This window comes from Schistocerca cancellata, chromosome 3, assembly GCF_023864275.1.
Source record: "Schistocerca cancellata isolate TAMUIC-IGC-003103 chromosome 3, iqSchCanc2.1, whole genome shotgun sequence".
NCBI classification, from domain to species: domain Eukaryota; kingdom Metazoa; phylum Arthropoda; class Insecta; order Orthoptera; family Acrididae; genus Schistocerca; species Schistocerca cancellata.
Genome location: NC_064628.1, coordinates 269396854 through 269409162, shown reverse-complemented (window position 1 = coordinate 269409162; position 12309 = coordinate 269396854). Strand labels below are relative to the sequence as shown.

Here is a 12309-nt window from a genome sequence, read left to right as displayed (position 1 = left end):
CATTTTGCACTTCCTGTCGATCTCATTTTTGAGACATTTGTATTCCTTTTTGCCTGCTTCATTTACTGCATTTTTATATTTTCTCCTTTCATCAATTAAATTCAGTATATCTTCTGTTACCCAAGGATTTCTACTAGCCCTCGTCTTTTTACCTACTTGATCCTCTGCTGCCTTCACTACTTCATCCCTCAAAGCTACCCATTCTTCTTCTACTGTATTTCTCTCCCCCATTCCTGTCAATTGTTCCCTTATGCTCTCCCTGAAACTCTGTACACCCTCTGGTTTAGTCAGTTTATCCAGGTCCCATCTCCTTAAATTCCCATCTTTTTGCAGTTTCTTCAGTTTTAATCTACAGGTCATAACCAATAGATTGTGGTCAGAGTCCACATCTGCCCTTGGAAATGTCTTACAATTTAAAACCTGGTTGCTAAATCTCTGTCTTACCATTATATAATCTATCTGATACCTTCTAGTATCTCCAGGCTTCTTCCATGTATACAACTGTCTTTCATGATTCTTGAACCAAGTGTTAGCTATGATTAAGTTGTGCTCTGTGCAAAATTCTACCAGGCGGCTTCCTCTTTCATTTCTTACCCCCAATCCATACTTACCTACTACGTTTCCTTCGCTCCCTTTTCCTACTGCCGAATTCCAGTCACCCACGACTATTAAATTTTCGTCTCTCTTCACAATCTGAATAATTTCTTTTATTTCGTCATACATTTCGTCAATTTCTTCATCATCTGCAGAGCTAGTTGGGATATAAACTTGTACGACTGTAGTAGGTGTGGGCTTTGTATCTATCTTGGCCACAATAATGCGTTCACTATGCTCTTTGTAGTAACTTACCCACATTCCTATTTTCGTATTCATTATTAAACCTACTCCTGCATTACCCCTATTTGATTTTGTGTTTATAACCCTGTATTCACCTGACCAGAAGTCTTGTACCTCCTGCCACCGAACTTCACTAATTCCCACTATATCTAACTTTAACCTATCCATTTCCCCTTTTAAATTTTCTAACCTACCTGCCCGATTAAGGGATCTGACATTCCACGCTCCGATCCGTAGAACGCCAGTTTTCTTTCTCCTGGTAACGACATCCTCCTGAGTAGTCCCCGCCCAGAGATCCGAATGCTGGACTATTTTATCTCTGGAATATTTTACCCAAGAGGACACCATCATCATTTAACCATACAGTAAAGCTGCATGCCCTCTGGAAAAATTACGGCTGTAGTTTCCCCTTGCTTTCAGCCGTTCGCAGTACCAGCACAGCAAGGCCGTTTTGGTTATTGCTACGAGGCCAGATCAGTCAATCATCCAGACTGTTGCCCTTGCAACTACTGAAAAGGTTGCTGCCCCTCTTCAGGAACCACACATTTGTCTGGCCTCTCAATAGATACCCCTCCGTTGTGGTTGCACCTACGGTACGGCTATCTGTATTGCTGAGGCACGCAAGCCCCCCTACCAACGGCAAGGTCCATGGTTAAGGGGTGGGGAGTGTGTGGGGGGGGGGGGAATTCAGATTCATATTTAAATTGTTTAGGTGCACCTCCCACTTCAGATCTGCCTGAACTCTGTTTTCACAATCGAAGGAAAAAATTTTCCTTCGATTGTGAAAACAGGGTTTGGAGTACAGTGGTTTTGCGCGGTGTGGAAGTTAACTGCCACAGTTTTTTCAGAAATTGTGATTAGCCTATTGGTCCTGAACCAGTGCATTAAGATATGCATAACTGATATTGCTGCCTCTTGCAGATTTTCCCCATCATGTATTTTACTAGCCAAGTCATTTATATACAGCAGAAACAGAACAGGTCCCAGAACTGACCCTTGTGGGACTCCATACTTGATTTTCCCCTTGTCACTGTAAAAACTAGAAATTTTTTTGTGTTTCACTATCTTTGTGTTTTATTTCTGTAATCTGATGATGATTACTAAGGTACAACTGGAGCCACCTTTCAGACTGGCCTCTAATTCCATAATTACTTAATTTACGCAAGAGAATGCCATAATCAGTAACATCAAAGGCTGTATTTAGATCCAGAAATATCCCAGATACATGTTGCATAACATCCACTGCTTTTGCTACTTCATTTAAGAAGGCAAAATTTGTCATCTGAGTTGACTTTCTAGCTCTGAACCCATGTTGCACATGTACGTGAAGATGTTTCACGTACCGCTATGATTCCTCTAGTTTTCCCTTCCAGTAATAAATGGTGAATGAAACAATTACTGTAGTTACGCTTCTCTGTGGGCTTGAATATCTCTGATTTTACCTTTAAGGGCATTTTTTGATATATAGATATAAATGGGAGGAAGCAATATGTTGTTAGACTCTTCTTGGAAAGAACACTCTCAGAATTCTAATAATAAATGTCCTTGTGTTGCAAAACCTTTCCTTGTAGCTTCTACCACTGTAGTTGAGTATCTCTGTTACAAAAGCTTTGTAAGCTACTTGTCTGATGGATGAAGTATATTTCCTCAGAAATCTTCCAACAAATCTCAGCTCGGTACCTGATTTATCTACAGTTTAATGCAGTGACTCCACTTTTGGTCACCCTGGACAAAGAAATACTCATAAGTATCTTTGGGGTACCAGAAAATTAATGAATAAAAACCACAAGATGTACAGAAAAATGACAATTACCAGTGGATAGAGTGCCCTTCCAAGTTTCCATTTGTAATCACACAATGGCGTAGTTGCAGAGGGCGTCACTAGTAATGAAACATGTCAGAATATGCAGACAAATCATCCACCTCACATGCATCAAATTAGTTTGGGCCTGCAGACAGGCAATCAGATTAAAAGATTTCAAAAGGGGGCTGCTGTTGTTGCGCATGTGCACATATTTCACACACATATTAACATTTGCCACATCATAAAAGTCACCCATATTCAGCACCTGTAATGTGAGTTAAAAATTTGGGGAGATGTTGTATCGACTGTTGCATCTGTTTACCATATGTCTTGCTGTTTTCAGGGAGTCGTCTTCTGAAACCCCATACGTACTTATGAGTAATACTGTATTCTTACATATTTAGGATCTTCACTGTTTACAGTGATTGTTTGCCAGTCATTTAATTAGGCAATAATGTGTTTTATGCATCTGTAAATGCTATAAATTATATCTGTTTATGTCGAAGGTGACAGCCCACCCCGCCACCAACTGTTGATTCTCTGCATGTCTTCTTGCATTTCACTATAATTTTCTGACACTGTGACTTCCCAATATACAACAGTGGCATTCACAAACTGCCTCCTGAGGCTTCCAACTTTATTCACTGGGTCATTTAAGTATATTGTGAATGTAATGGTCTTATAACTCTCACTTGTGTTGTGCTCAGAGCTTCTTTCATCTGAGAGAATTTCTCCCTGTTAAGAATGACTTGCTGTGCTTGGAAGTTTTTAACCCTATTACAATTCTGGTATGCAAAAGGTAGTTGTCACCCTCGTCCCTCAGACACCTTACTGAGTGACACTATGGAGCTGTATCAAATAAAAGTCAAGGGGTAAAACCTGAGAATCACAGTTGAATCACTGTCTACTGCCTTTTGGATATCACAGAAAGACAAAACTGGATGGCACAAGATCACCGTTTGCAGAGTCCATGTTTATAGATTTTTGGTCTCCAAAACAGCCATAATACATAGCATTAAACATGTTTCGTCAGCCTGTAATTAGATTCCAAAACCCCAATTGAAAACAGGAATGATCTACATTTTCCCTATCACCTAGACCCTTCAGTATCACACAGACCTGCAGTAAACCTTTTATTTTTTCTTGCCAAATTACAACTTTTTTTGATGAATCGCCTGGATGCTGAATTCTCGTTGTTTGACAGTTTGTTATAAACGCAATCCTGTTATGAAATGGTTACTGTATTGTAGGTAAGATGAAGCTTTCTGAGTGGTCTAAGAAGCTAGCTGAATATAGTAAGTAATATATGTTAACTTTTGAATTATTGAGTAAAAAAAGTAAATAGCTACTCATAGCATAAGACAGAAATTAAAATTGAAAAATAAATGAACTGTGTTTGAATTTCTGAAGTCAGATCATGAAATGAGATTATTTGTTCTTCATATGCTGTCCATAGCCACCCAGAGTACTATGGTATGTACCACCCTCTTTACCCCTCCAACACACTTGTCAAACCCTAGCTCAAGATTCCTACCCTCCAAATGACACTTCTTTAAAACTTGCCCGAAGCAACCATTCACAAATTCCAGTCCCAATACTAACAAAACCAACAGTATGAAAGGCAGGACCATGTGGGAGACTACACATTATTTAATAGTTGACTTATGTTCACTACTTGTTTTGTTTTGACAAATGTTCACAACTTTTTTTTTGTTGAACTCCACCTTATACACAAATTTTCTAAATTCACTCAACAGGGTTTCAGAGATCCCCATGGAAGTTCTCTGAGAGTTTTAATAGATTATTCTGACCTATTATGATTGGAGAAAACGGTTTCTGAGTTTCTTGACATCTTGTATCAGACAGGCTTGATATGGGCAACGACCAGCAGAACAGTACAGAGCAAGCCATGCTAGAGTCTTGTATACAGTTGCCTGAATAGATAAAATGCACTTTCTAAGAATTCTCCCAACACATCTGCCTTAAATTTACCTTTACTGGTACGGAAACGACATTTTCATTCCATTTAATATCACTTGGATGTGTTTGTCTAGGTATTTAAATTGTGTGGCAAGATCCAGAAATGGGAGCAGATGTCTGTTAATTTCGCTACAATGGTGCTTTCACAGTGCAGGTATAGAAAGTAGGATGATGGAATGCAGGTGGAAGATGTTCTTGTCATGATATACTTTGTACTCTTGAAATACTCTTCTTCTTCTTTCTTGGCTCTACAGCTCATGATGAGCCTTGGCCTCTTCTACAATGTCCTTCCATCTCTCTCGGTCCTTTGCCAATACTCTCCAGTTTCTATAGCCCATCTTCCTAAGATCTTCGATTACTCCATCTTCCCATCTGGCTCTTGGTCGACCATGTCCTCTCTGCCCTCCTGGCTTTCCTTGTAATATTCTTTTTGGTACTTCTGTATCATGCATGCGAGCCACATGTCCCGCCCACCTCAGTCTGGATGATTTCACTATCCTTCTGATGGATTGGTCTTTGTATATTGTATACAACTCATGGTTGTATCTCCTCCTCCATCTCCCTCTTTCACAGATTGAGCCGATAATTCGTCTAAGTACCTTTCTTTCAAATGCATCCAGTGTTTCAATATCTTTAGTTGTTAATGTCCAGGCTTCAGAGGCATATGTAAGCACTGGTCGTATAAGTGATTTACACATAATTAATTTCATGGTACGAGTCAGGAGCCTTGAGGATAGAAGTCTTGTTAGGGAAAAATAGGCTCTGTTGGCCAGTATAAATCTCTGCTTAATTTCAAAGGAGGTATTATTTAGATGTGTAACTGTCGAGCCCAGATACTTGAAATGTTCAACTCTCTTAAATGTATAATTGCCCATTGTTATTGCATTTGGCATATTTTCTCTATATGCTTTTCCAGCTGCCATATATTTTGTTTTTTGTTCATTAATAATTAACCCCATGTTCCTACTGACCTGTTCAAGAGCTGTAAATGTCTCTTCCATTGCTTTTTGTGTTCTTGCTATTATATTTATGACATTTGTGTAGGCCAGTATCTGCACTGATTTATAGATCGTTCCTCTGTTCAGAAGATTTGCGTTTCTCATCACCTTCTCCAGGGCGGCATTAAAGAGAAGGCATGCCAATGCATCCCCTTGTCGCACTCCATTATTAATACTCAATGTGTTGGACGTCATTCCTCCTATTCTTACACTACCTTGTGTTTCGCTCATTGTCATTCTCACCATCCTTACCAACTTTCTAGAGATACCCAGTTCATCTAGAGCTTGATATAACTGCTCTCTATTTATGCTATCATAAGCTGCTTTGAAATCTATAAAGAGGTGATGCGTGCCCACTCCAAATTTATTTGTTTTTTCCAGGATTTGTCTTAAGGTGAGTATTTGATCTATGGTTGACTTCCGAGGAAGGAATCTGCATTGGTACGGCCCCGTCTCCCTCTGTATGGTTGGGAGTATTCTGTCGATTAGTATATTAGAGAGTATTTTATATCCCAAAATAAGTAGTGTGATCCCTCTGTAATTGCCACACTCCATCTTATCTCCTTTCTTATATATGGGACATATGATACCCTCTTTCCATTGTTGGGGCATTTTATCCTCTTCCCATATTCTGGTGACCATTTTCAGAAGGCTTTGTACCAGCTCTCTGCTTCCTGCTTAAACAGTTCTGCTGGAATACCATCTGTCCCTGCCGCCGCCTTCCCCCCCCCCCCCCCCCCCTCCCCCCAATTTCTTCCAGGCAGTTTTCACATCTTCTATATTTGGTGGGGTAGTGTTGTTGTCTGGGTCCTCTTCCCCAATGGTGTCTGTTGGGTTCTCTGGTATAGTTATTCTAGGGTTGAGGAGACTATCAAAATACCTGTGCCATCTTTCGCATATTCCCTTCCCTTCACTTATTATATTCCCTGTATCATCTTTTATTAAGCTTGTTTTTCTACCAAAAGGCTTCCGTGCTGCATTCACCTCTCTATAGAATTTTCTTATTTCAGTTTTGCTTCTCATGAGCTCAATTTCCTTGACACTTGCTTTAATCCATTCTCTCTTTTTCTTTGGTGAGTCCTCTTCTCAATCCTCCATTTTTCTTTGTATTCTTCTACTATCCTCCTCGTACAGTGTGATCGCAGTGTCCTTCTATATGCTTTGTTCTTTTCTTCAGTTACTATTTCGCATTCAGTATCAAACCATGATGGTCTTACTTGTCTTGTCCCAATTCCAAGTATTTCTCTTGCCGATGTCTCCACAGTTGTGTTTATCGCTTCCCACTGATCTTCAATATTGTTTTATTCTCCAGCATTTTCCAGAATCCGAGTTATCTTCCCCTGATACTGTTCTCTTACTTCCACTGATTCTAGAGTTGTTATATTTTTGTGCCCTGGGTCGGTCTCCTTTTGCTGCGTTAGATATCCTTGCCCTCACCCGTGCCCATACCAGAAAATGATCTGTATCTATGTTTGGGCCTCTGAGACTCCTCACGTCCAATAGGTCCGATTTGTGTCTCAGATCTATCAACACATGGTCGATCTGGTTTACTGTGTTTCCATCCAGTGAGTTCCATGTTCCCTTATGAATTTCTTTAGTTGGGAACAGTGTTGATCCTATTACCATATTTCTAGATGCTGCAAACAGTATAAGCCTTGTTCCGTTATCATTACTTGTTGCGTGTTTGCTGTGGGGCCAATTATTGGTCTATATTTCTATTCTTTCCCCACCTGAGCGTTTAGGTCTCCAGCTATTATTTTAAGATGATGCCCTGGGCACTCATCATATACTCTTTCCAAAGATTCATAGAATACTTCTTTCTCTTCTTCTTCGGATTCTTCTGTTGGTGCATGGGCATTAATTATGGAGTAGGTAAAGAATTTCCCCTTTATCCTGAGTGTTGATAATCTTGGACTAATGGGTGTAAACCCTATTATGAAATGCTTTAATTGATGATGTACAACAAATCCTGTCCCCAGCTGGTGATTTCTTTCACTGCAGCTATAGAATATCTTCGCCTCTTTCTTTTCTAAAACTCCACTCCCTGTCCATCTAATTTCTTGTAGTGCTATTATACTTTGCTTCAGACTCATTATTTGATCCAGCATTACTTTCAATGCTCCTGGTTGATATAGGGATCTCACATTCCAAGTACCAATATATAGATCTGATCTATGCCTTATATTTCTCTTCTTCCTAATTTTCCCTCCTTTATTTACTTGTATTCCATCCTCTTTGTCCTTTTCCATGCCAGGTCCGTCTTCCTTCATCCATGCGACTTTACTTTGTAGAAGTTTTGCAACATTTTTTTTTTTTTTTTTTACGGAGTAGGCTGTCAACCCTGTGTCCAACCCCTACCAGGGGACGGATGATTTTTAATCAGGGTTTTCTTCCCTTAACCTTTGGAGACCCAACTCCCAACTGCAAGGCAGCAGTTATTGTTTTGCTAGTTTCGTTCCGCCCTGGGTATTTTATTTCCCCAGTGTCCACCATATCTGGTGAACATTCCCCAATCCGCCACCTGGGGAGGCGTCCGATGGGAGACTAGCAACTCCACACGGGACTCTTGAAATACACGATCCCATAATTAGAAAAATAGTTTTCCATAAGACAGATTACATCTGTCAGGATAAGTCTCCCGTTACTAATCGCTAAATATCAGTGAGGCGAGGCAAAACCTTGATGACCTGCATGGTTTTTCTTTGATTTTTGTATTTTCAGTTTTGTGAGTCAATAATATCCCAGGCAAATGAGCAGTACTAAAGGGTGGGATTCCCTGATAAACTACGCCCTCCCAGGACTATTACAATGACTCATCATGCGTTTTTTCATGTTCTGTAATATAATTCATGTGTTTTTTTCTGTCTAATAATAATGAATACTTTTGTAGGCATGTGATTTATCACTGATGATATGCTTAAAAAAAAGTAGGGATTTTCATGTGCTGCTCATTACTGTGCACTTGCTTATGTTGAAGGTTAACTGTTAGTCACTGTGCTTACCACAACTCTTTGAAAGTGCCTTTTATATTATAGTGTTTCTTACAGGAGTTAAATGGAGTCACGCTGTTTTGTGGTGGGGCTATCTTTTGCCTTATAACAAGGACACCTTGAAATTCCTGATGAATTTTGTCTTTTTTATTATGTGATAACAGATCCACTTGTCATCTGTTGTAGTGCCATTTTTGAAAATTCATCTTTAGGAGATAGATCTCTGACAAAATCAACCAACAAGTGCATATTGACATTGAATAGGGTAGGTTGTGGAATCCTCTACACAGAGAACAGTCATTTTTGTAGTTCCCATGGAAATGCAACAGCTAGGAAATGAGTGGTAACAGAAGGAGCAGGAAGCTTGGAGGAGAAAGACACTCCACAGGACTTTACACAAGTCACAGATTGGCCTATTCCTGGGCCAATTGCACACTAATTCAATAGAAGCTTGACTGTTGTGTACCAAGACACTCTACAGAAGGCTGTGTGTGTGTGATCAGTGGTGGAAAGTGTTAGCTATTATGGAAAAAAGCAGCACTATGAATTCAAGCTACTGTATTCAGCTATTAATGTGAAAGGAAACTGAATACTTTACTGTCTGTCTGACATAAGCAAGTAAAGTGCTTTAATTAGTTTGTTATTGGTTTTTAGTAACTGATTTGATTTCCCATTACAGACACCACCAGCAAACTACCGACGCAAAGTGGATCACTATGGCAGCCTTCCACGGCAGCGATCTCTTGGAGCTACTATTGGAAGTTCTGGTGGTACCAGTGGGTCTGCTACCGCACCTGTTCCCCTCAGCCTCAGTTCTGTCACCATGGATGGTGTAGCCGCAAGGAAAGGCGTCGCCTTTGGTAAAGGACTTGGTCTTTCATCGTTGCTACATTTCCAACAGGCCAGGCGGAGGGTCGGGGGCGACAAGAGCTTCTCGACACCCAATCTAGGTGACCTGTCTAAGTGACTGTCTTCTATGAGCACGATAACTGAAGCTGCCACTGCAGATCAGTCTTCAGTACTTGCCTGAATGCCTGGCTCACTCACCAGCATGCCTGTTACGTATGTCTGCTTGTCTGAGGCTGCTTGTACAGACAGATTATTGTTATTGGCAACACTTTAGAAGACGGGCACTCACTGCATAATTGCCTAACATAGGGAGATAATTTTTAGTATTAAGGCAATAACTGCCTACAGAACTTTGTAAGAACTGACTAAACTAGCATGCATGAGGGGAAGGTGTATATGTCTGTACATATGTGTTTTTACTTCGCCTCAAAGGAGTCAGTAAGTACGGTCCACTATATGATTATGGCATAGTCTTTTCTATATAATGGCAGTGACAAAAACTGTTTTATCTGGAGGGGGAATGTAGTATAAAAACAGTTGCTCACATTAGTTGTTTAACTAGTAACTGTGCTCTTGTCCAGTACTTCAACATTTTTTAACTCCCTGTCACACATCCTACCCATGTTGTCTGATAAGGTCTTAATGTCCATTTCTCTATCCTTTTCCATGTGATCCAATCACCAAACAGTATATTCATATTTAATTGAAAGTAGCCTCTCTTGTTCAAGAAGCAATGAGTTTTTAAGAATTTTTGCTATTTCCCATTTGAAACCACAATGATATTTACAAATTATCGTATTTCAACTCATTTCTCTGTAGCTGAGTCTTGGCTAATATCTTCATTAATTACACCCTTCATCTTTTGCAGCTGTGTTTTATCAGCTAGTATACTACAACTAATGTCAAAATTTGTGGTTGATATCAGTATAGTTTTCTTAGTGCTGGCACCACTCACCCCTAAGGTGTGATGTGAAACAGTGTTCATTTTTTCCTGTTGTTCAACTCTCTTGCTATGTTTTGTATCATATCACCTTTTAAATCTTAAGAGAGAGATGACATAATAGTTAGTTTGTTGGATGTGCATTTAGGAGGATCAGGTTCAAATCCGAGTCCAGTCATCCAGATTTGAAATTTCTGTGTGTTTTCCTAAACCAGTTAGAGCAAATGGTGAGAAGGTTTCTTTGAGAAAGATGGTGGGCAGTTTCCTGTCAGTCCCTTTATTATCTGAACATCTGCTCCATTTGCAATGACCTCATCATATATGGGGTGTGAAACCTTTACCTACTGACTTTCTGATTTTTCCCCCATGAGATTCACTGCTGTTACCTAAATTTATATTTTCAGTGTATGTATGTTGTTCAGCAGTTTGCCATGCTGTCCATTTCTTTATGTACTGCAACCACTATGGCATTTTTTTCTAGCCACTACAACTTTGTCTTATTTTTTCCTTTTATGATTGGCTGCAGTAGCTGGTACTTCTGATTTCACATGGGATGATACTAATAAGATTTTTTTTTTTAACACCTATGAATTTTCGTGTAACTGGCACAAATGTCTTTTACATTTGTGCTGTCCATACGATTTTGAGACGTTGACAGCAGATTGTGATGTTATAGTATACTATTTAATACAGTATAATTTAGAATTTTCAGTGGGATCACTGAATAAAGTCTTTGGCTTATCTACACCACAGGGTTCATGATCACACTTTTGCTGTCTGTTTCATTCAGTAAATATTTAAATTATTTTCCGCTGATCATATATTCGGGAAATTAAAGTTTATTTGGTTGGATATGTGGTTATAATGAGTAAATAATGTTACACAACAATGTAGTTAGTAATTTAATATTTCCACTAAATTTTAAGTCAGTGTTACTACAGCCCCCATGTAGTGTTTCAAGATAATTATAAATTTTAAAGAAACTCAAAATTGCAAAATAATTCAAAGTGCACATATGAAAAAACACAAGTCCAACCAACTGCCAGATATGCACTATTGTGTTAGTGTTAAAGGCCCAACTCACAGTGTTCATGGAAAATCGCAAGTGCCCTCAGTCACACAAATTCTGAGTCCCAATATTCAGACACTTTCAGCGTGCCCCCTTTTATAGATGATAGCTGGGTTTCCTCCTAATTGCGACAAGCAACTTGTATGATTGTTCACCAGTCTGATTACAGATTTTATCCTTACGTGCGATCTTAAAACTGAGTATACCTAAAGATGTGCACTGAGATGCTGATTAAAATGATGTGCCATAATAAATGATTGGATGAATAGTTTGTCAGAAATTGTAATTAAAATGAAAGACACTTTTCAAATAATTATAACTATAATCACTCTTGATGGACTGTGTCTTGAACATTCACACATAAGTAGCACAGCAGTCTTATTAGGAAATGAGCTACTGTTTCTGCTGGTGTCATCCATATTCATGTAGCTCTGGTAAAATTTACATTATGAACAAAACTGTGCAAAATTCTAATTAATTATGCAAAAATGGGAAGTTAACACTGAAAACTTACACTCTAAATGTTTTTCATAATGTGTGGTTACGTTTTCCGACACAAACTGCAATGCTGTTTGTGTATCTGTTTTGTAAAATTAGTTATGCTGACTTTAATTGTTTAATTCAGACACTTCTTATTGAGTAATTAAGTGCATAAACAAATATGTTGGTAGTTCATATGATTCGCCTTGACAAGGTGCTTCTATTTGATAGGTCGATCTTCTCTGTGGCTTATTCAGTATAGATGTTAGTACTCATATAGCAATAAGTTGTTACTGATGACTGTTTCACCTGTTAACTAATTAAATACTTCATTTCCATAGTCAATCTATATGTCAAAATAA

General features: G+C 39.0%; 1 protein-coding gene across 10 annotated transcripts in view; it reads left to right on the top strand.

Annotated features, from left to right (window-relative positions):
• Nucleotides 1-12309, top strand: part of LOC126174926 (liprin-beta-1) — a 967251-nt gene that overhangs the window by 861070 nt on the left and 93872 nt on the right. For 9 of the 10 annotated variants that reach the window (XM_049921374.1, XM_049921373.1, XM_049921370.1 and 6 more), the window contains one exon: nucleotides 9289-9559. In XM_049921374.1, coding sequence (XP_049777331.1) covers nucleotides 9289-9559 — 271 coding nt within the window. The remainder of the gene's footprint in view (nucleotides 1-9288; nucleotides 9560-12309) is intronic. The other variant, XM_049921368.1, reaches the window with a different exon arrangement.